This window comes from Arvicanthis niloticus, chromosome 21 (genome assembly GCF_011762505.2).
Source record: "Arvicanthis niloticus isolate mArvNil1 chromosome 21, mArvNil1.pat.X, whole genome shotgun sequence".
Taxonomy (NCBI): Eukaryota; Metazoa; Chordata; class Mammalia; order Rodentia; family Muridae; genus Arvicanthis; species Arvicanthis niloticus.
Genome location: NC_047678.1, coordinates 32,144,508 through 32,169,381, shown reverse-complemented (window position 1 = coordinate 32,169,381; position 24,874 = coordinate 32,144,508). Strand labels below are relative to the sequence as shown.

General features: G+C 41.6%; 1 protein-coding gene across 2 annotated transcripts in view; it reads right to left on the bottom strand.

The window, feature by feature from the left end:
* Positions 1-24,874, bottom strand: part of Trank1 (tetratricopeptide repeat and ankyrin repeat containing 1) — an 81,615-nt gene that overhangs the window by 39,330 nt on the left and 17,411 nt on the right. The window contains exons 2-8 of one of the 2 annotated variants that reach the window (XM_034484390.2): positions 19,395-19,521; positions 15,594-15,744; positions 13,300-13,418; positions 11,537-11,620; positions 11,166-11,304; positions 9,190-9,321; positions 6,342-6,512 (exon numbers count right to left, since the gene is read on the bottom strand). In XM_034484390.2, the coding sequence (XP_034340281.1) occupies positions 6,342-6,512; positions 9,190-9,321; positions 11,166-11,304; positions 11,537-11,620; positions 13,300-13,418; positions 15,594-15,744; positions 19,395-19,521 (923 nt within the window). The remainder of the gene's footprint in view (positions 1-6,341; positions 6,513-9,189; positions 9,322-11,165; positions 11,305-11,536; positions 11,621-13,299; positions 13,419-15,593; positions 15,745-19,394; positions 19,522-24,874) is intronic. The other variant, XM_076917839.1, reaches the window with a different exon arrangement.

Here is a 24,874-nt window from a genome sequence, read left to right as displayed (position 1 = left end):
TCTCTCTCTCTCTCTCTCTCTCTCTCTCTCTCTCTCTCTCTCTCCTACCCTCTCAACTCCCCTCCCCATGCCCTGAATAAACTCTATTCTATACTATACCATCGTGTGGCTGGTCCCTCAGGGGTAAGTAATGCCTCAGCATGGGCCCACAGAGTCACCCCCTTCCCCCACACATATTCTATCCTTATCTTTTTATAAAACATAACACAGACCCCAATTTTTTAAATGATAAACTTTAACTATTTAGAACCTAAAACCTTCCATAATTATCTAAGGTTTATCATCTAAAGTTCTTTTAGGATAGTTTTCTGATTTTCTCAGAAAAAAAGAAGCATTCAATTTTACAATAGCCTAAACAACCTCAGCTGACATCTACAGAAGAGACAAATGACTGTGGCTATACAGTAAAAAGTATTACAGCACCAGCTTTTATTGCTAGCACTCCAAAAACTTTAAGAAACGAGCAAACAGCTTTCATGAGCCCAAAGTCACCGTGAAGGCACTTCAATGTCAGGGCACACAGAATGCTTATGAGACCAGAAGTCCAGGCAGAGTTACATTCTCTACTGTGCCTTCTCCACACACCTGGATCCCATTTCAACAAATAAAGTCAAAACCCCAGAAACATATGTGCCAACTTCTATGGTATATACCCAAGAGCCTCAGTTGTGAGGCAGCAGGAGGAGCCACATATCATTTACTACACGGCAACTGTTTGTTAAAGGCCCACGCCACCTGCCTTGAAGCCCATGTTACGACAGAAAATATGTGTGGTGTTATGGAGATTGGCTAGCACTCCGGGATTTGCCTCTTACCTGCATCCTAAGACCTATGACTACACTGAAAACCAACAGTATAGAAGAGAAAGAATAGGACCCTTTGTAAAAAAAAAAAAAAAAAAAAGGCACTTCCTTTCCTACCAGGCTGATGCAAGTTTGCCAATTCTCCCTGCACAATCCTTTAAAAGCCTTCTAGAAAAATCATTCATCATTCTTCCCACTGGAAAATTAGTTTAGCATAAGAGTCACATGAAAATAAACAGGAAAAAAAAAAAAGAAACAAACACATGATTGCAGGATATAGACTAGTTAAGAAGGCAACTGCAGACTGGAAAAACTCCAGCTTGTGAGGAGGGGGTCACAAAATGTTATAAACAACACAGAAGGCTTAGAAGGGCCATTCTAAATGTGACAAATAGTGTCCCTGAGTGAAGGCTGCAGGTGTCTTTTTATTATCTAAGTTTTCTGTTCCTTTTTTCAAAATTTCCACAAGCTTATATGAAACAAAAGAAACATCAGAAAGCAAAATTGCTTGTATGCTGTAATCAAAGATTTTTTTAAAGATGACTATTAGCTGAAACATAAGCAAGAAAAGCAGACTGAAAATACACCAAAGTATAATTAACAGCAGATTGGCGTTGGTACACAAAACTCCATTTTTACAAATTTTCTACAGTGATCATATTTAGTAAATATAAATAAAAATAATTTGAAATCAAAATTAAAGAGAACTTCTGAAGTTGCAACAGAGCTCAGAATTTGTCAAAAATAGACATAAATCATTTCAAAAAGAGACTTCAGTTTTACCCAAAGTCTGTCATTCAAGGTATAAAAGACAAAACTAGTAAGTTTTATTATACACAGTTCACTCAAGCTAACATATCAATCCCAATTTATAAAAGAAAAACAAATAACTACACTTAGAATAAAAGACTAAATGATCAGTCCACAGATACATTAAGTTTTCCTGGTAGGCAAATCTGTGGTAAATTAGTAATTTGCTTTCCTTCATTTCATGAATTTTCTTTAAAATTACAAAAAAAGAGGAAAATATGACTGATATCCTAGATCCACGGCCTGAGGCTGAACTCACTGACAAGCAGGGCCCTCCTGGCAGAAAGCAGCCAGTTCCCCTTCAGAGCTGGACCCATGCTTATATTAGGCAAAGCCTCAGGGGTGAGGAGACCTCAGGCAGCAGGAGATAAAGGCTCCATCTTGTTCTTGTCCAAAGAAAAGGCCTAGCAGCAGCACCCAGAGTACAAGGACATGATGCCATCTGGTGGTGGCCACTGTCAAAGACAATTTTATAATCTTGACTGACCAAGATTAAAGCTTTATTGCTCAAAATGGCATTCCCTGGTGACTGGTGAGAAATGCAGAATTTAGTGTCCCTCTTAACTCCCCAAATCAGAATTTGCATGCACATATGTACATATAAACATTGAGGAAATAGCTCGTCTTGAGAACAGTAGAAATATTTAGCAAAATCATTTGTTTCAAAGGCCAGTCTAGCCAAAGAGATGAGTCCCACCAGCAAGTAGCAAACAAGATGGAGAAAGCACTGTCAATCCTATCCTGTGAGCTTGTTTACTCATCCAGGTGCAAAAACAACAAACCCTGTCCTTACAGTGCTGAGATCAGGACCACATGCATAAAGACTCATCAGATCACACATCAGACTGATCAAGATGAGACATGAGCAACCTCGGAATGGATCCTCACACACTCGTACTTTTATTTGTCCTCAAAAATGATGACAATGAGGAAGGAGGTAGGGCCCACACAAGTAAACTTAAATTCATCTTCATGCTGGTACCCCAACACCCCTTTCCTTGGGTTCTTCATTTTCTCAGCTCCTGCTTGGAGAGAAAGGCCCCTTGAAGGCCTAAAATTTAAAAGTAGTCAGATACAGTGACCACTAGCTTACTTATCTAAAGGTAACTAACTAAAGGTACATTTTCAGTTCTCCAGATACATAAGCCATATACATTAACAGCCATATGTGACTAATGGCTATCATGAGACTAGAGACACAGAACATGTCCATCTCCTCAGACGTTACATTATATGGAGCTGATCTAAAAAAAAAAAAAAACATTCTCAATATAGTTTTTAAAATTGTAAAACAGGAAAAATCTTTAAAACAAAATAAAGGTATGCAAGTCCGTGCAGCTATATACCCTCAAAGGGACCGTGTGGAGTGTCGTCCTGCTCATAATTTCATTCAAGGACAGACTTCAAGGAGGCTCCGCTGAGGACACTTTGATAAATACAGGAGAACTCAATTTACAACCCCTTCCTGCCACTAACTTCATTTTCTTGCTTGATTGGATTCCTTTTATATTTTCACTTTTAATTCTGTGTTTATTATCTTTTACTACTTCATCATAGCAAGAAATACCTTCATGCTCTATGTTCTAAAACACTGCTGCATAATCAATATCTAGCACTAAGAACTGGGTCCAATGAGAGCCGGAGCCAGTGAGAGCTGGGACCAATTGAGAACTAGTGCTGCCAACCAGACCACCTGGGGAAACAACTAGCCAATCATGGCATACTGTCCGTTCCTCTTCTGCATGCCTGCCAGCAAGTACAGCTTAGCCCTGCTGAGCACAGTGAAGACCAGCATCGACTCCATTGAGCCTGTCTCTTGGTTCCAGAACCAGCTACTTAATTAATGTCAGAGAAAAGCAAGAGAAAGGCTGTCTCAGAGTCAGGGTGTGGCTCAGAGGCAGAGCACTGCTTAGCAAGCACAAGGCCCTGGGTTCCAACCCCAGCATCACAAAAATAAAGCCCAACTCAAATAAGATGCTTTTAGGGTTAGATGATGTTTAAAGGCTCCATTAAAAAACATAGTTGAAATATTCTAAGAATTAAGACAAGAATTAATAATATTTTGTAAACATGCCAGCCACTTCACAGCTACTAATGGTCCTTTTTTTCTTATCTTAAAACTTCAAAATTCATAGGCAAAGTAACCTCTTTGGTTACTTTAGATTTCTAAAGTTGTGAGGTCATTCTGAAACTGAGATTATATAAACAAGCTATCAGAAAGCATGTCACAATTGTTGGTTAATTACACTCCCCTACAGGGGGAGAAAAATCTCAGTTTCTTAAAATATGAATATATTTAAAACAACACCTGGTATGTCACAGTCTAAAGTGTGAACATCCATGGGTAGGAGGGAGGTAGAGACTGCACAAGTATGTCCCCTCTTCTTATTATCATGGCCTCAAGAAAGCAACAGAAGGTACTTTAAATTAGTAAGTAAAAGTTAAAACAATCTCCCCAACAACAGAGTTTGCCTTATGGAAGCTGAAGAACTGGCCCAGGAGTTAAAAATGCTTATTGCTCTTCAAGAGTACCCAGGTTTGATTCCCATCTCTGACACATCAGCTCACGGTCGCCTGTAACTCCAGTTCAAGATTCTTGGGGTACTACATATACATGGTACACTTACACCCCTGTAGGTCAAACACTCACAGCAATAAAACAAAAATAATAAATAAATCTTTCAAAAAACTCTTGTCAAACTCTGACAATTCCAATAATCCTGAGATGACATCAGACTGTCTCCCACACCAGCTATATGTTCCCCACAGCGGGCTTCATTTAACCATTCGCAGGAATGGATCTTTCTGAGGAATTTAAATATCTCCAGGATACAAAAAGTAACATTTCATCTAGTCTTTTATTCACAAAAGTAAGTGACAGAAGAATCAGGAGATAGTTAAAAGAGAACAATAGCATCAGAGAGAAGCAGGAAAAGGAACCAGCAAAACCTCAAAAGTAACATAAATAATCCCAGGGTGGGGGAGACATTCTTAAATGTAATCCAAGATGAGGCAGAGGACAGCAATGAGCCACTGCAGTAAGAAACATGCTGGAGAGAAGGCTCTGCCGCCGGTAAAAGCCCTGGCTGCTCTGCTAGAAAACCTGGGTTTAATCCCAGCATCCACAGGGCAGCTCACAACCATCTGTAACTCTAATTTCTGTGGATCTAATACTTTCTCTCTGGCATCTGAGGGCAGCAGGCACACCTTGGTGCAATGACATGCATGCATGCAAAACAGTCATATGCATAAAATAAAATTTCTCGGAAAAAAAAGAAATAATAAAAACAAAAAATAATTCTTAGAAATTAAAATCATGGTTTTCCAAATCTTAAATTGTAGCAGTAAACAATGGGAATTATAAAAGGAAAAGCTGAAAACCAAATTAAGTATATGTATGTGAGGGGAAAGTAGATAAACATAGAAAGAGCAAATTTAACAGAAAACCAATGACTCAGTAGTAGAAAAAGATTGGGGTGGGGAAAATAAAATGATAGGAGATCTTTTCCTTGAGCTAGGAAAGACAAATTATACTAAAAGAACTAGCAAGCACCACAAAAGAATAAGTAAAGACCTCCATCCTGATATATTCCAGGGAAATTTCAGAACTCATAGCCACAGAATGTTCTAGAAAAAGAAACAGAATGACTAGCATCAGACTTCTGATCAGTGGCAATGGAGACTAGAAGGAAATTAAATAATTTTTTTTCAAAGTTGTCATGCAATTTTATAGAATATTGTATAAATCTACAATGTACAATGGATTCACAAATACACAAGAAATAACCTGCCACTAAATGATGGCAGATTACTGATGGCTAATTACAGAGCTGGTAACAAGATGGGGCAGGGCAAGGGCAAGTTGCTGTCAATAAAACATAATAACTATATCCAAATTAGTAATCAATATGAAGATAAAGACATTTTCAAACACTCCATAACTTTACCATCCATGCTTCCTCCCTGAAAAACTTAACTCCAGTAGGTATTCTTACAAATCAAGAAAGAAATCTATAGGTAACAAGAAGTATAAAGTCACGCACAAGTCCAGGCACTGTAAGGAGCACAGTCCATCCATCTACATTTATTAAATAGCATTGTGGAGAAAGGGTCACAAGACAGCTGGGGATTCATTTCTATGGGCCCAGCCATGAGGCTTATGGTAGGAAGAGTAATATTTAAAACAATCACAATACCATGAAAATGCCACCCACTGGTTTCTGATTTTAGAATCAACCCATAGATGAAGCAGGAAACATTTAAAGAATTAAAGACAGAAGACGAACGGTACAAATGGCATTACCACACAAGCCCAGCAGTGGCACTGGTACAACCATCCGCTCTGTCTTACACAGCAGTCTCCCCAAATCAACAGTCAAAAAATAGAGATGTAAGTATATTTTGAATTGTCAGCAGCAACTATTTCTGAGAAGTAGGCTTAATTTTGGTTGCCTCCTATTCTATATGGTTTTTCCATGTGCATGCTGGGGGAGGCGGGGGTCACCCACACTGTCCAAATGTAGAAATGTTTCAAGAACATCAGAAATGTTCTCTGTAAGTGATCTCATTCTGTCTTTACAAAAACACAAACACATTTTCTGAACATTGGAAGGGAAAGTTTCACTTCCACCTACACATCCAAAGAAAAGATAAATCAATTTACATCTAATATCACAGAACCAGTTTCCCAACACCTCCCCACAAGAAGTTAATTCATTGGAGCTGTACCTGACAGGCCCTTAGAACTGGAAGCCAGCTTTTCCAGGTGACTGTTGATTTTGTCAATCGCTCTGAAGTTCTTGTTCCTCTTCAGAACATCCACAACAGACCGAGCATGTCCATCTAACAGAGTAGGGTCTGCTCCAAAGCTCAGCAGCATCTGCACATCTTCAGTTTGTCCTAGGGCAGACCAGATTGAGAAATGGGAATGCTCATGCCTCCTTCTATAAGGAGATGTCCCCATGAGTGTTCAAGGGACTGGGGTCCCTCTTCTTTAAGCAGCCTATACTGACAGCCTTGGGCAGTCTACCCAACTCCCCCAAAGCAAGGAGCCCTTTGATGTGGAGTGGGAAGGACAATAGCTTTTAAGAGGTTCAGAAGTGCCCTCCTCTCTCTCTACCTTTCTCCCCTCTCCTTGGCAACAAGCAAAGAGAGGGGGAATCTGGTTACTAGGCAACAGTTACAGCTGTAAGGATAAGAGCAAGCTGTGACTTCAGATTTCTTTATCCCCTGGAGAGGAAGCAGAATATTGTTCCAGAAAAATACATATATTTATGAAATATAAAAATAAATATGAACATATGTATACATACATATACATACATACATACACACACACACACACACAAACACACACGTCTAGTGACAGAAGGAAAAGGGAGCAATCGCTTTGGCATTAGGGTTTTATTGTCATCATTGTTACTCTGCCTGGCCCCAACCTTCCAGCTGTCAGCTCCATTTGTGCTCGGATGTGCAGATGTACGTATCTGACAAGCATCAGCGTGTCTCAGTGATCATAGATCTGACTATTTTCAGAATAGAAGGGTATGGCCCTGGGGTGCACAGCACTTACACAGGTACAAAGAATTAAATCAATGCTAACTTTCAACTCTCCTGTGTAATACTAACAATTACCGTCTGATAAGGCATCTCCATGCCAACTATCAGGCTGCTCACTGTGTTATCCTCCACCATCTCTGTACTCACAGCTGCCTCTCTCACTATACAAAAAATAAATAAATAAATAAATAAATAAATAAATAAATAAATAAAATGTATACTTCCTGTTCACTGAGATCTTACTGTGGTAGGCACAATACTAAGTCCTAAGATTCCTGATCCATGATGTCTGTATACTCCATCATATATTAATCTAGATGCTGCTGTAATAAGACTCTGAAAGTCCCCAATCAGCTAACCTTAAGACAGATTATCCAGTTGGGCCTGACCCAGTTATATGAGTGTCAAATGCCAATGTCCTGGAGATCAGAGAGAAAAACTAATCATCAAAGAAACAAAGATGAGAGGAACAGGATGCACAGAAAGTTCTTCTCTGCTGGTTTTAAAGGTACCAGATGCCACAAAGTGACTGTGTGTATGGCCTGTAGAAGCTCAGAGCAACTTCTGGCAGAAATTCAGAAAGGAAGTTTAAACCTTAGCTAGTATCTTAGATTCTGCCCCACCAAATATGCCTGAAAGCGGACCTATAATTCCAGACACAGCCAAAGCCAACACTGAATTCAGCCTTTCCAAAATATCAGCAGAAGACCCAGTTACATCATGCCATACTACTGACCTACAGAACTGTGAACTTTAAAACTGAGCATCAGACAGAGGGAGTGTTGTTATAAGCCACACTGATGGCACTTCGTTACACAGCACTGGAAACTCACACAATTATTATAGCATAAAAAAGGAGGTGAAAACCTCCCATCTGCAGGGTATCAAATGGACCATGAAAACTAAGAAGTGCTTGTTTTCAAAAGCATTGCGTGAGCTGGCAAGATGACTCAGCAAGTAAAGACACTTGCCACTAAGGCTGACAACCTTAACTCAACCCTGAATCCATACACAGACACACAAACACACATACACACACACACACAAATAATAATTAGAAATTTACTATATATATATGGTGTTTGTTTGTTTGTTTGTTTGTTTTAAAGAAATAAAAAGGTCCCTATTTCCAGTGTGGCTTGCTGTCAGAAGATCCTGGACCAGCCTAGATCACTAGTCTGCTCAGGTGATCACCTCACCAGGCGTGAGTGCCACCACTCCCTGACTGAGGCTTCATTACCACTAAAATTGTGGAGGAAATGCTCTGTGTTTGTTTGAGACAAGGTCTCACTGTAGAGCAAACTGGCCTCAAATTCAAAGGGATCCTGCCTCTGTCTCCTCAGTGCTAGGATTAAATGTATGTGCCAACATACATGATGCAAAAAATAAAAATAAAGGTTTTTATATAAGCAACAGAAAGCAAATACTGACAGGTCTGAGTTTGGGGGAAGTGAGTGTCATCAAAAAGCTCTATGGGAGTGACCAGCTTTCCTCCTTCAGTGTCTACAAAGGCTGTCCACATCACTGTAGCCAACTTCTCCTCAGCTATGCCTGTCTCTCTTATACATGGCCAATATAACACCATGTGTGACAGGCTATAATTCCCATGTTAGGTTCTAAGGACCATGAAGATCATTATCAGTTGCCTGGTTTACAGTTTATCTCAGGTAGCACACCAGATTTGGTAGAAGGAAGGAAGGGAGGGAGGGAGGGAGGGAGGGAAGGAGGGAGGGAGGGCGAGCTTTGTAGCAAAGCTACAAAGGTGAGTATGGGGCAGGGAGGGATGTAGCCAAAGCCTATGTTCTTGAATTATTAAGCCCCACAGAAATCACTTAAAGTCAACAGAGCACAGGAGCCAGTGGCTCTCCTCTCACCCACCTCCCTCCTGCTTACAGCCTGTTCTCCCAAACATATTTAATTCAAGGAAAAGTTTAGTCCTGTGAGCCTGCCATGTGTGAGTTTTCTGATGTCTGCAGTCACTGGCCCACAACACACACTCATCAGTGTCCCTACTCACGCTTGATGGTGTATCCTGGGAAGTGGGCAGCAACAACATGCAGGACAGTGCAGCCAGCATCATCTCTGTGGTTGATGTGCCCTTTCCACTCAGGCTGATGTTCCATTATCCACTGGAAAAGATGACTTTCCCCTGGGTAGAAATAAGTTGCAAATATTAGTTTCTACATAAAATCAGCAAATCAAATCAACTGTATGCCCCCTTCCCCAGGGAACAAAATGGGTACTGCAGCATACATTTCTATTCTCCACCAAAAGGGGAGAAGAGAGGCAGACATTTCATGATAATCTTAGGTCAGGACCCCTAGAAGGAATTCTTGACTGTGTGATTTACTAAGTGAGAGAAACTCAAAAGAAAGAGGTGAAGAAATCAAAGCAGGCAGGGAAAGGAGCTAAGACTGTGTCCTGAGCTGCATCTGGCTCCAGCTATGGTAAAGAGGACACAGGACAGGGTCTTGACCTTCAGGACACAGGAAATTTGCTAATCTTCATTTGAAAATGGAGTCCAGGATTATACTGTTTTTAGTCAGGCCTTACTTTAAAATGCTTATCTTCCAATCTCTGCACAAGAGGAAGGACAGTGTCATGTACAAAATCCCCAGAATATAGAATGGATAATTGTAGAACAGAAATAAAAGATGGAAAAATTAAGCCCCAGGTCCTGGCCACCCCAATTCCCTCTGGGATGATTACACAGCCTAGAAGAGATAAATAGAGCTCTCTTGGCTTCTTCTGGTCCAGGCAGGTGTCAAACTTAAACATGAAAACCCAATTTTCTATCTAGTATGGTATAAGTGTATGTATATTAATGATAGATTCAAACATTTAACTTTTTTAAAACCAAACAATTAAGCTTTAGAGAGTCTATCTTATGAAAACGGCAGCCCTGTTAGGTCTAGCACATGCCTGTAGTCCCTGTTAGGTCTAGTGGCACATGCCTGTAGTCCCTGTTAGGTCTAGTGGCACATGCCTGTAGTTTCTGTTAGGTCTAGTGGCACATGCCTGTAGTTTCTGTTAGGTCTAGTGGCACATGCCTGTAGTTTCTGTTAGGTCTAGTGGCACATGCCTGTAGTCCCTGTTAGGTCTAGTGGCACATGCCTGTAGTCCCTGTTAGGTCTAATGGCACATGCCTGTAGTTTCTGTTAGGTCTAGTGGCACATGCCTGTAGTTTCTGTTAGGTCTAGTGGCACATGCCTGTAGTTTCTGTTAGGTCTAGTGGCACATGCCTGTAGTCCCTGTTAGGTCTAATGGCACATGCCTGTAGTTTCTGTTAGGTCTAGTGGCACATGCCTGTAGTTTCTGTTAGGTCTAGTGACACATGCCTGTAGTCCCTGGTGTTCTGAAGCCAATGCAAGAGGGACACAAATCCAAGGCCCACCTGAGTTACAACTGAGTTCAAAGCCAGACAAAGGAACTAACAAAACACAGTCTCAAAATTAAAAAGGGTGTGAGGGCAAGAGTCGCTCATTGGTGGACAGCTTGCCTAGCATGGGTAATGGCCTTCTTTCTATCCTAAGGGAGAAGAGGGAGGGAGGGAACAGAGAGAGAGAGAGAGAGAGAGAGAGAGAGAGAGAGAGAGAGAGAGAGAGAGAATGCAGTCCCTTGACACTATAACCAACTGTATCAGTATTAGCCCATATTCTTCTCAAGGATCCCCCAGCACAGTCCCAAAACACAGTTGTAGGCCCTCTAGGTGAGGGAGAAAAACATGTTGAGGGACAGAACCATGCAAGCTGCCTGGGTCTCAACAGTTACTCTGTCCCAATCCCTATCTGGAACAGGGATCCTTACCCTTCGGTCTAGACTCTAAAAACACAAAATCTTTGCAAGCTGAATCTCTGGAAACTACTAGGTGCCAGGAGAAATAAAGATGTCGTGTACATGCGGAAACTCTGAATCACTTGGATAGGCTGCCTTCAAGTAGCTCAACTCTGGCTCTGAGCTGTCAAACAGTTAAGTGAAGGGGGGAGCACTCACTTGATTGAATACAGAGCCGCATGAGGGCATGGAGAGGGCTGGGTCCTATGGTCTCAATGTTTGCACCGATGGAGATGAGCCACTGAACCAACTTGGGCACTTGTTCCATTTTCTCATAAAGCCCAAGGAAGACATACTTCTGGAGGGAAAAAACAACATATACTAGCAGAGTCATGGGAGTTACTACATTGATACTAAACTTTGAGCTCCATCATCCACAAATTTTGAACCAGTAAAACATGAATTAATTATGCTCTGCCTGAGAATATCACAAATAGCACATCTACAATGAAGCAGCTGCCGGGAAGCCCTAAATACAAGTGACATGGCCTCCCTCCTATAAAGATACATTCCTGGAATCACTCCCTTACCTCAAAAAGACTCTGCAGTGACAACTCAGAGACATGGATGTTGCTTGGCAGCCTGTCTTTCTTTGCTGACAAGAGTAGAAATGACTGTTTATAAGAAAGAAGAAAAGGTTAGCACAATAATATTACCCACAGAAGTTATTACAACAAAAAGGTTATTGTGTGAGCTAACAACAATCAAACCACAAGCTTCATCTACTTTTTAAGCTACTACAAAATTTGTTAGCCTGAACTAAGATAATCAGTCTCTGTGTCTAGCTATTTTCCTGGCTGCCTGGGAGCAAAGTTCTTTCCACATTCCTTCACAACCTGCTATGGACAATATTCTCTAATATCAAGCAGCATGAGATGGGATGAGGGCGGTCTGATGTCACACAGACCTAAAGTTCTAGACTTGACATGACCATGCCTAGAGACATAACTCTAGCTTCCCTCTCTCACATATGTCCCCACCAATGGACTAGGATCCCAGGAACTGAGACTGAGGCCAAAGTTTGCTAATAGGTCCTTTCAGTTTGATTCATGGTTAATACCCACCTTCCACAGGCCCACTGTCTGTGCTTAGCCCTAGATAATGCATTCAGGGCTTTGTCTGTCCTGAGTGTTGGCCTGGCTTTTACAAGATGCCTCAGTCCCCAATATTTAAAACTACCTATACATCACTACAGCTAGGATGTTGGGCCTGCCCCCTTGGACTGGATTCCTGGGCCTTCCCTTGACTATATAGGACAATGATGTCAGATTATTATAAAACTTCTTTACTCAGCAGTTGAAGAGCTGCTCAGTGGTTAAGAGCACTGGCTGCTCTTCCAGAGGACCAGAGTTCAATTCCCAGCACCCACATGGGAGCCTACACCCATTTGTAACTCCAGTTCCAAGAATCTGACAATCTAACATGCTCTACTATCCCCTGGGTACCAGACAAGCATGTAGTACACTGGCAAACACCATAAACATTTTAAAAAAGGAAAAAGAAAACTTGGTCACTCAGTGCTTAGCACACTGCAGGACTCCAGCACATACTACAATTATCACTAGGTTCCCTTAATCATTCTTTTTTAATTCTCAGCAAAACCCTAAAAAATTAACTCTGTATGCTGTAACTTACAAATGAAAATCTGAGGCTCAAAGGAGAAATTATCAGTCCAAGTAGTAAATGAAGGGAAAAGCCTCAAGGACACCTGAGATCTCATTTAGCTGTTAGCAAGCTCTTTTAGAACTACACAGAAACCTTTAGTTGGTAAAGTGCACATCAGGCAAGTATCAAGGTCTGAACTCAGATCCCCAGCATCCACATAAAAATCCAGGCACAGAAACAGGCATCTCTAACTCCAGCTGAGGCCAAAGAAGACAGGGAAATCCCTGAAGTTCACTGGCCAACCAGCCTATCTGAATGATGGGCTCCAGGTTCAGTGACAGATCCTGTTCAACAAAATAAGGTGAAGAGTGACTGAGGAAGATAGGCAACATTAGCCTCAGGCCTCCACACAGAAGTACACACGTGTGCACATGCATCTGCATACACATATGCATACACAAAGAAGTACACATCACATATACTGTACACAACACACATACACACACAAAGGCACACATGCATGAGGTACGCATGTGCTCATACCCCCACACTAAGAAAAATAAATAAATAAATGTTTTTAAAAAGTTATTCTGGTATCAAGATAATATATTACATTCCCTTGGTGTCAAAGAAAGAAATAATTTAATACAGTGTGTGTTTTCCTAGTAAGAGAGTCACCTGTACTCACATGCCATAATCCTTTCTTTGCCAACTTCTCAATTACAGATTGCCACACTTCTGTTGAAAATCCAGTAGTGAAAATATGATCAAAGCAGGGCAAGAAACTCTGCAAGACAATGGAGTCACCTGAAAGAAAAATTCCATAGCTTAGAAACTTTCAAATGAGGGAAGTCTAGAGCCCTGAAGAACAGTTCCCCAATGAAGACCACGTAGAATCAAATGATAAGTTAAAGATCTCAGGAGGAAAACTCCCTTCAAAGGAGAAATCCAAAATGACTGACAACTATCTTAAGTTTCACCGTACAATCCGTCCCCTAAGAGTCAGATGCCATATCGTAAGCTAACCATCACTTAGCTTTCCTCTCTGCAGAGCCCAGTGATAGGAGCTTCTGTTTATCCTCTCAGGTAAGCCACCAAGGCAATACTATTTAACTAGAAGCCCAGATGGGGTCACAAAGCTCACTCTGGTGACAAATATTGTTTATTCAACAGGTGGAAATTACGGTAAATGAAAGCATGCATGATCCTGGAATGGCAAGCAGATAATTCCTAGCAGAAACACCTTCCAACACAGGAGGCCTGTCAACTACTGCAGCTCCTTATCCTCCAGAGCACATCTCTCAAACACACAAATGGAGATGTCTAAGGGATAGTTAAGTAGCAGAACAACATGGCACCTCTTCCAGGGTCAGAAATTTCAAAACCTAAGTAAATAAGTAAAAAACAAAATTTAATTAAATAGATAAACAGATAGACATAGATATAGATAAGAATATAAAACAATGTAAAACTTCATTAATTTGCTTTTAAAATTTTAGGAACTGTGCCATAGGCCTATTTCACTCTCCAAAAAAGGAGTGCTTTGGGAGAAAATCATGCAATGTGGTGCCCTAAAAGAGAGATGGGGCAGTATTCACGAGCACAACCTAGTCTTCCAGAGGAGCTGGACTTTGTTCTCAGCACCCACATACCCACATACGATGGCTCACAACCACCTATAACTGCAGCTCTTGGGGACCTAACACCCTCTTCTGTCCACTAACAGCACCTGCACACACAGTATACATTCTGGCTCAATGAGAGATCCAGTGGACAGCAGATGAGAAAGATAACTGCTGTTGACTTCTGGCCCTAAGATGGGCACACATACACACACATGCACTCACACAGATGCAGAAAGATTCTGAGGAAGCTCTGAGAACTGGCCAAGCTATTACTTTAGGAGGAAAATAGACCATCTTTGGACATTAGGGACAAAACTCTCAGGAAAGAAAATGTGACCTACCTGGAGGCTTTCTATTTCTCTGTCTGGAGGACACAGGTGTGCCTACCTCTAACCCTTTCCCACTGCCTAAGTACTGATCCTTCTCTGTACAAAACATGCCATAGTCTGTAAGGCTCTACCATAGACCACGAATGTGTGTGAACATGGTTGCCATGGGAACAGCTAAGTGAAGAGCAGCTCATTCACCAGCAACATCGGATTTCCTACTTTAGAAAGCCAAAAGTATTTCTTAGTGATGCTAGAGTGTCTGTCACTTTGTATAGTCTGAGACCTCTGAAATAGGAGTATGCCTTAAAGTAGATGCTGTTTTCCCTGGAACAACATACAGAAGTGGCACTTGTTAAGTCAGTGTAATTTAAATCTGATAGACACACTATCTGAAGGCAAGGTTACTGCCAGAGCAGTAGACTGCACCATCTCTGGCAAGAAGTGTAAGACACAGGTCCCCTGAGCCCTCCTGGAATAGTATGTAAGGCCTTTGATCCCTGGGCAAGGAGTTTTGCAGCTAAGTTGCCAAACATACATTGGCAGCTGTCCCAGGACCCTCCATCAGCCCTCTAGGTTCTTTTCATAGCAAACAAGGGTCCATGAGATGGCACAGCACATAAAGGCTTAATAAACAATGTGAAACCTTAAGAGAGAAAACAAACACATACTAAGAATAATAATTTTTTAAGAAAAAGAGAAGAATGACTTTTAGCAGATTAGAGAAAAATACTTGAAAGAACAAAATCATCCAGGACAAGTAGTATAAGAAAGAAATCTCTAACCAGTGATAAGGGAAAGTTACAGGTTAAAAAACACTACTCCAAAAGCTTTAAGTCATGAGAGTAATAGTACATTGCTGTTTTTACAAAGGCGCAAGCCATTGAAGTTTCCAAAATGCTTTCTGTCAGACCAGTTTCATTCCAACTGAATACATTAGCCCCAGAAGAACACTCTAGAGTCATTTTTTTCATGAGGCATTTGGGGGTAAATAACAAGGACTTAAAATATTCTTCTCCAGTTTGACTTACTGCTCATCGTTGTGAAGATCCCAACAAGAAAGCCAGGAACCTGCACTTGCTCTGGGCTTCTCTGCAAAAGTCGTAGACCCTCAAAAAACATCCGAGCAGCTTCATAAGGCTGGAGCAAGTGCAGCAAGGAGTAACCAGCTCGGTAGTACCCCTGGAAAAGGACAGAGTAAAGTGTCATGTTCCCATCACCTCTACCCTGCTGCTGAAAAGGAATGCAAACTTCAATCCAACTCCAGAAGTCTCACTGTGTGCAAAGAAACTCACTGCCCCATGTGTGCCTCCAGGTGTGTGTGAGTGTGTGTATGTGCACGTATTGTGGGTGTAGGTGTGTGACTGTGAGTGGGTGTGTTGCTTGTTTAAAGCTAGAAGTCAATGGCAGGGGTCTTTATCGATTGCTCTCCACCTTGCTTCTTTTTAACAAGATCTCTCACGGAACCACTTCAGCAAGACTGACCAGCTAGCCAGCCAGCCCTAGGATCCACCTAGCTCTCTCTCCAACCAGCACTGGGGTACTAGCATGTTGGTACTGAGAATTCCAAACTGAGGCCTTCATGCTGGCTTAGCAAGCACTTTACCCACTGAGTCATCCCCCAGTCCTAAGAAGGACTTCTAACAAGCATTAGACACAGGCTTCCCACATTATACTGTGTGCCATGCTCTTCTGACACATCTTACCTGTTAAGAAGGTATGTAATCACATCCAACTCTAAAATCTCTGTAACACCTAATGTGACAGAGAGGGAAGAAAGCAGGCTACTTCCTGTCATGTGTGTGGCTTATTGTTCATGGTGTTAATCACAGTCTGGACAGGAGAAGAATGAAAAGTGTCCTATAACTGGCATTCAGAAAAAAACTGAGATTTCTGTGTAAGCACAGAAGTTGTTCCTTGTTCCTTTTACTCAAAGTAAACACAATGTTCACTGGTATGTAAGAAAAATCTGCAGTGACAAACACTGAGTATTACTGAGCTCTATACTATAAGCTATAGCAACAAGAGGCAAAAACTGTGTTTTATTGTAAAGAGAAGAAAATTACAACTAACAGGGAGATGAACCAATAAAACAGCTCAGTGAGTAAAGGCACTTACTGCCAAGCCTGATGACCTGGATTCAGGTCTCAGGCCCACATGGAGAAGGAGAGAACCAACTCCCACAAGTTAGGGCACAATCATGCCTCCAGCATACACACACACAAATAAATAAATAAATAAATAAATAAATAAATAAATATGTGTAATATATAATAAGTAATATTTAAGATAGAGAATGGTCTGGTTTCATATATATATATATATATATATATATATATATATATATGCAGGACTCCACCTAAGAGTAAGAGGACACTGCCTTCCCCAGTTTAGTCACCTCCGGTGGTAGAGACACACCAAGACTGCTGTCAGAATTAATGGAAGTATTCACAACCTGGGTTCATGCAAAATCAAGCATTTAGAAATCCAACTCAACCTTGGATCTCTCAGTATTTATTAATCTGAACTAACCTTTCTCTGCACATCTAAAGAGCTCAGGTAACAACTTGAAAAAAGAGGGAAAACTACATTTGTACTGTGTTGGGTTGGTTTGCTTGTTTGTTTCTCCAAGCATGCAAGCTGGCACAGAATTTTCCATTGATTTATCTCAGATCTAAAATCTCATCTTTTATTCTGCAGGGAGAAGAGTATGGGGATATGCTATCCCAAAGCATGCTGCCTTGGCATAAAGATTACTTTAAGAGGAAGGCATTTGTAAATCAAAGGAGGCAGAGCAAAGCCTTCCTTCTCTAACTCACTGCAGGCAGGATCTCCTGGGAGGACAATTACCATAAATCCCCTCACTTGAAGGAGCTTTTGAAGCACTGAGGTGAGCACACACAATCCTTCTCCCTGAAACAGCTCTTTCTATTTGTTTCCTCGTACAAGTTGCAGCCCCTACAACCTAAGGTGCCTTCCTTTGTACTTCACTTTTGTTTTTAAAAATGTCACGCTGGTTGGTGGCAGTGCACACCTTCAATCCCAGCAGAGGCAGGCAGATCTGTGTGTTCCAGGACAGCCTGGACTACAAAGTGAGTTCCAGAACAGCCAGGGTTTGCAAAGCAAAACAAAACAAAAAGAAAGAAAGAAAAAAAGAAAGGAAAAGGCATAAACTTCCAGGCTTGTCCCCTTCATTAGAAGCTTTAGGAAATCCTCATAAAAAATCCACAAATAAAATGTATGCTTGTTTCCTCAGTTAACTCACTAGGGCTCCAGCCACTGAACTAAAAAGGACTAGCTGTTTCCTGTACTACAGAGTGCAGTGAGGGTGGAAGGAGAGAAGAGACACCTAGGAGCTGCAAGTAAAACTGGAGGAGTGGCTATGGTTGCCGTGCTGTTGGGAGCTGGATGTATAAGCACACAAGGAAACTGGGAGCATCATTCAGTCACAGCCAAAACAGTGGGAATGCATGCAGGGCCTAACTACTCCCCCACCCTAGCACGCCCTTGAGAAGACTTCCCAGAAATGTCATTCCAGTTTTCAAGCTCAGGAACTTCTACTGTACCCACCTTCTAAGGAACGTAGCTCAGTAGAGTGCGTCCCTAGCATGTATAAGGGTCATGCCTACTTATAATGTGAAATAGTCAAGCCTCTCTCCCATTAGTTGAGTCATTTGTAGCTCCAGCCTCCCCACCTCTTCTCCTTGTGTTCTGCTGCCAACAATTTTGTGCAGTCTCTCCTCAGTTCTTGCAGTCCTTAGGCTCATTTTATGGTTGAGGACCATGGACTGAGAGCTAGAATCTCTGGTGCACATCAGAGCATGTGACAGAAAAGCTACTGCTCAGTGTTTTCCCACTTTATGGAAGAGTCTTTCTCTATTACCCAGATCACTAATTTAACACCTCGCTGCCTCAGTACTTCTGTGCTATTCTTCTCTTTGAGTATGAATTACTCAAGGTCTGAGATGGTGTCTCTCACTTCTTTTGTGTGTCCTGAAACACCAATGCCTTACAGGGTGGGCATTCAGGACATTTCAGTTGAAAAAGCATCAGTGCTTGCCAGAGCAGGCATAGTGGGGATGCATGCCTTTAATCCCAACACCCAGGAGGCAGAGACAGGCAGATCTCTTTGAGTTCAAGGCTAATCTGGTCTATATAGTGAGTCCCAGGCTAGCATGGCTAAAGAAATGCACACACACACACACACACACACACACACCATTTACTGAACTTTGTTAATAAACAGCCTTACAGCCGGGCGGTGGAGGCGCACGCCTTTAATCCCAGCACTTGGGAGGCAGAGGCAGGTGGATTTCTGAGTTCGAGGCCAGCCTGGTCTACAGAGTGAGTTCCAGGACAGCCAGGGCTACACAGAGAAACCCTGTCTCGAAAAACCAAAAAAATAAAATAAAATAAAAAATAAACAGCCTTACAGGGTCTTACTGGCCTCCCAAACTTCTCTGCTCCCCTAAAAGGGTTTGATTTCTACTGAACTGTCATCTGAAATAAAGCTTTGCTAAAATGAAGCTTGCTGATAATAAAGATCACTTGCAGATCAAGCATCTTTGTCTAACTATCTCAGGTCTAAGTGAGCTCCTCCAGCCTCTCACTGAGCTCTAACTACCAGACCCTCTCTCCCCAGGCAGCATGTGTCAACACTAACCATCCCTATACCTAACTCCTCGAAAGGGAAAGCTCCCCCAGCCCATAGATCTTTCTGAAGAGCAAGTGCATTCAAAGAGACACATTTCTAGAATATCCACTTTAACAAGAAGGAACAAGAGCAATGGAAGTAGGAGGAGGAGGGAAGCAGGCACCCCGCTCTCCTATACCTTCACATAGGTTGGGTCCCATTGCAGACACTCCTTGGCAGCAAGAAAAGCCTCGTTCCACTTCCCCAGGCTGTAAAATGCATTGGATTTGTTGCACAGCAGCACAGCCAGTTCCCGAGGGGGAGTCCTGTGAGCAAGAACAAACCAGAAATCAATAAAGCTATCATTCTACAAAGGTCCTCAAAGGTCACTGCTCTAGAACTGACTGCTGTCACCAGGCAGAGGGTTTTAGCAGGAAATATCTGTTATACATATAAAATCTGACTTTTTAATCCCCTAAAAAGACTGGAGCATTTACAATGTACAAACCTATGTTTCTTGCTCCCAAATACTCTGCTCACACTTTTTTAATGACAAATGGTTTTAACATCTTAATTCCATCCCCCACACCAATCAATACAAATATTTTTATATCTGTAGAGAGAAAATGTAAAATTACATTGGAGAAAATGTAAAACTGATGATGCCATAAACATGGGGATGGGATGGCATTCCTCCCAAGACTTCAAAAAATGCAGATGTGACATGACCCCATTCCACATACACACCATATCCTCTCAGGATCCATGGGATTAGGCTGTAGAAGTAGGCTCTGCAAGCTTGGAGGCAGGCTCTACAGGCAGGAATTCCAGGGTACTTGTACCCATTGTGTGGATCAAAGGGAAGACAAGGGTTCTGGGTGAACAAGGCACCAGCTTCTAACTCCTGCTTGTAAGAAGGAACACAGCTGGAAGATGGCCAAAGAAGGGTCCTCTGAGGCATGGCGGGGCAAGGGCCACTCATGCCTTTCCCCAGAACATACATGGCAGCAAGAGAAGCACTAAGAGCAGTCTAGAACAAGAAAGAAGATTCCAAATGTACCACACTATCAAGGGAAGTTCAAATGCCACTGGAATGTTAGACACACAGAGGGAGAAGACAAGACTTAGGGCTTTCTTTTCATTTTAAGAGTGAGAAAACAAGTCGCTAGGTATATATATCCACATCTTGTAAATAAAAACAAAAAACAGCAAATAATATCTATTACCTTCCCCATTCAACCTTCTGTATGTCTACCTTCATTAACTGCACAACTTCCCAAGTGAAAGAATACAGCCCAGAAACACACAGGTGGTCAGCAGCAGATAGTTAGCAAAGAGAAAAGGGAATAAAAGCCAAACACGGGATATCACTCACAAAATAGAAAAGGCTTTGGAAGATGAGACCCCACACACACACACACTGCACAATGACTCCTACCTGTAGGAGAAATGCATTGCTTCCTCTCAGAACTCTCCCGTCCTCCTCCACCCAGCAAAGCAGCAGCCCTAACTCCAGACTTCTGGATTCCAGAACCATAAGAGAACAAATCTGTAGTCTTAAGCCACTAAGTGTATAGTAATTTGTCACAGGATATTAGTATAGCAATTATGCTGGTCAGCATGTGCTTTTTCATGCATATAGGAGACTTTCTAGAAATAGCAACATAGACTAGATACAGAAACAGGAAAAATTTGCAAAAGCAAATTTCTTTTGATTAATATAGTTATTTTCATACTTTCATTCAGCTTTATTATTGCTACTCTAATTTTTATTTCTATGAGAAATGAACTTTTGCAATTAATATTTGAGATTATCTTATCAAGCTATAGATTTCATATACAATCAATTATGTATATGTCACTATTTGCTCTTATTTGTTCTTCTCCTTCCCACTGCCCTCCCCTGTACCCCCTCTCTTACTCTGCCTGGTTCCTTTCCTTCCCCTAATTAGTCCCCCAATATTTTAATACATTCATAATTATTTTTCTCAATTTTGAGTGATAATTCAGACTATATTAATAGCTATAACCTACAGAAATAAGGGCTCTCTGGCATTTCCAATAACCTATAAACCTGTCACATAATACTACTATGTTTGAAAACAGGTCTTCCAAAACTGAAGAGTCTAGGAAGTTTCAGTGAGCCTTAGAGAGAGTGTGGTATGCCTGTGGCCAGGGCTGAATGGCAGAAAAAAATCAACAAGATGACAGCAATAATAATGAAGAGGTTTAAGGTCCAGCCACTCCAGAAGTTTTGGGGCCCAACCACCCCAGGAACTAGGATCCCTTAACCGGATGGAAGGGTAAGCTCTGTTGGGTTTCATTTTCCAGTTCCTTGTTCCAATTGCATTCCTTGACTTTCTATACTAACAATGACAAATAGAAACTGGTATGAGGAAGGAAACAGAAACCAGGTGACAAGAAGTGTGGAGCGAATATAACAACAAAGGCCTTGTTTAGTCAAAAGAGAAAACAAAGGCTAGAAAAGCTGAACACTTACCGGCACTGTATGTAAGTGCAGAAGAATCTGGAAGGCTTCATCACACCTTCAGATGACCAAAGAGAAGTTCATAGTCTTAAGCACCTGGGTGCCAGACTCTTTCAACAGATGAACATCAACAATTAGGTCTCCCCTGTAGAAAGTGGAAGGCTGGCTCCCCTGCTAGCTACCAGACTCATGAGGGGTAAGGTCACTCTCAAGTTTGGTTTTTGGAGTCCACAGAAGCAGATTATTCATTCTAACTCCACCCACCTTGAAAGAGCACAGCTTGTCACACCTCCTGCCACATCAAGATATCTGTGAAGACCTGTCTCTTCTCATTTTCCTTGTGACAAGAACATTCCATTTACTTGGTATTAGTGTCGCTCCCTTCCCCCAGGAGCTGCTTCCAAGCACAGGTCAATATGGACCTGGCAGGTGTGAGGATAGTCACATTCACTTGTCACCACAGCCCATGAGGAAGTACTGTTCCCACTGTTCACATAAGGAAACAGGCTCAAGGACGTTCAAGTTACTTGCCTAAGGATCTGTGGGTAACATTGTCCATTTTTTTTTTTACCCCAGATCTGATCAACTCCAAATTTCTGACCTAGATTCTATGCATATTAAAACAAGTACAATTCAGTTGACAGTCCCTCTTTACCCTCATAACAGACTGACACAGAAAGGCACTGAGTTCTAAAGACCTCATCTGTAAGTGGTTAAGAAATGGGACTGCAGCCTCTCCAGACCCTTCCTTTTTGAAACTCTATAAAACAAGCCTGGAAGTATTTGACCAGAAGTTGCTTGTATCCCTTCCTCTTCCCAATCGCAGTCTCTTCTGCTGTTGCCACTCCATGAGCTAGCATGTACAAGACCACTTAAATAGCTGTGAAAGAGCCAGCCATCTGAACACCAGACATGGAAAGGGTATATACGAACATCTTGGGTTTGTCTCAAAGGTTGGAAGAAAGGGTCTGACAGCCCTGGCTACATGACAGGGACTCTAATTATGTTGAGCAAAGACAGGAGAGGAGAGACCTGAGAAAGCCTTGAGAAGCAACTAGCAAGGAGATGGGGGAAAGCAAGGTTCAAAGGAGAACCCCCTTCCAGTACAGCAGTGATGAAGGCAAAGCCATGGGGAGAGTATTAGACAACAAGAACACAGATAGGCATCCATGCATGCCATGGACCTATAGGGACATCAAGTCTTCGGACTTACTTGTCAGCCAAATCAATTCCTGGATATGTAATATTTCATATAACCTTTACCATTCCAAGTTTTGTCAAGGAGGTGTAGGAAGGTGAAGCACTAAGCAAGTGTGATGGCTTAGTTGGGCACACGGGAGCTGGCTGGGAAGGGGATTTCTGTATCCCACCTCATCCCTTAGGTGGAACTTTATGAAAATGAGCCCTGTGGCTCTTATACAAGTCAGAACACAAAACTCCACACACATTTCTCACTCTGTGGTTTCTAAACTATATGACTTGCATTTATACAAAAACAACTAAGAAAAACTATCATGAGAAAATATCAAGACTGACTTAGGGAGCAAAAGGACATATTTCTCTTCCAAATACTGCCAGCCATTTGCCCAATAAATATTACCAGAGAGCTTGAACATGAAAATCCCAACAACACCTGACACAAGGTCAATACCTGTACTTCACAAATACCTTTCCATTGCTCACAAAGCCCAGTGACTCCGCTGTGGCAGTCTGTTATCATGCCAGCACCCTAGATGCTAATGAAGGAGAGTGAGCTGGAGGCCAGTCTAGGTTGCACAAGGAGAAAATGATTTCACATTTGAGGGACCTGTTTACAGGGGACATAGCCTCATGGATGTTCACCACAGTAAAAAATTGAAAATAATCCCAAATGTTTCATAGTTCATAACTGATTTAAGTCAATTATAGATTACCTATGCAACAGAATGCTGTACATCAGCTATTTTAAAAATCATGTAACAGAACATTTAATGACAGAGTGAATTAATAAAGGAAAAATATGGGATACATGAAGTCATATGATCCCAAATTAAATTTTCAATAGATTAAGTGTTGAAAATATGACAAAATTACCATTTTGCCACACCACTGAGATTAAGTAGGATTTGGGTTTTCCTCACGTTTTTTTCTCTGGATTCTCAATACTTTATGATGTATCACCTTGATAATCAAACCATAAATGTCACTAAAAGGATTGTGAGGATATAGCTGAACCCCAGCACAAATGTTTCTTTGGGTATAATGACAGTCCATTTACAACGGCAGTTCGGAACACAGAAACCTACAGGGAACTCTAGGTGTTTGTGGGCAAATGCTGAAGACAGTCCTGCCCAAACCCTGCACTATCTCCATGTATCACATCAAAGGGAAAGAAGCTGGAATAATGTTTGTTCTGGGGCTACTACAGCAGAGACTGGGACCTCAGACAAAAATCTCTCAAAAGGTTTCTTACTAGGCAACTTCCTGAATCTCTGCTACAGGACGTCCAAGGCCAGGATAATATATAGGAATCTTTGGCTCATTATAAAATAATGAGAGTAGAAGTAATAATAGTAGGTGATAATACAAATATCTTGTGGGGCTGTAGAGATGACTCAGGGTTAAGAGCCAGAACCCACACAGCAGCTCACAAGTGTCTGTACCTCCAGTTTCAGCAGATCTAACACCTTCTGCCTCTGCTGGCACTACCCACACATTGTGTGCAGACAGAGGTACAAGCAAAACACCCATACACATAAAAATACATAAATCATTTTAAACATTTTGTGAACTAGTTCTTTGGACAAAAGCAATATTTTGGTTATACGTACTCTGAAATCTGACTTGATCTTTTCCCTCTATGTGCCTCAAATAGTCTTTGATTTCCTTAGTCTTTCTGTGTCATTTGTCTTGGAGTGGATCCATAGGAAAGAACTCAGGAGTAGTTCTATCCAGGAAGACTGGGCATTCTGTGGTTCCTATTGGGCCAGGGTCAATTCACTTTATTGTGAATCCCTGAATCAACAATAAAAACTGGATGATGTTACCTTCTCACCTTGTCCTATGCCTTAATAGTTTGGCTTTGTGATCAAAAACGACAGTCTCTGGTCTCTGCCATGCAAGAGGAACAGGTGTTAGCCTATGTCTTTTCAACCAGCCAAAAATCTGGGAATTCAGGATCCCAAAGATTATTAAGCAGAACTCTGCTCTCA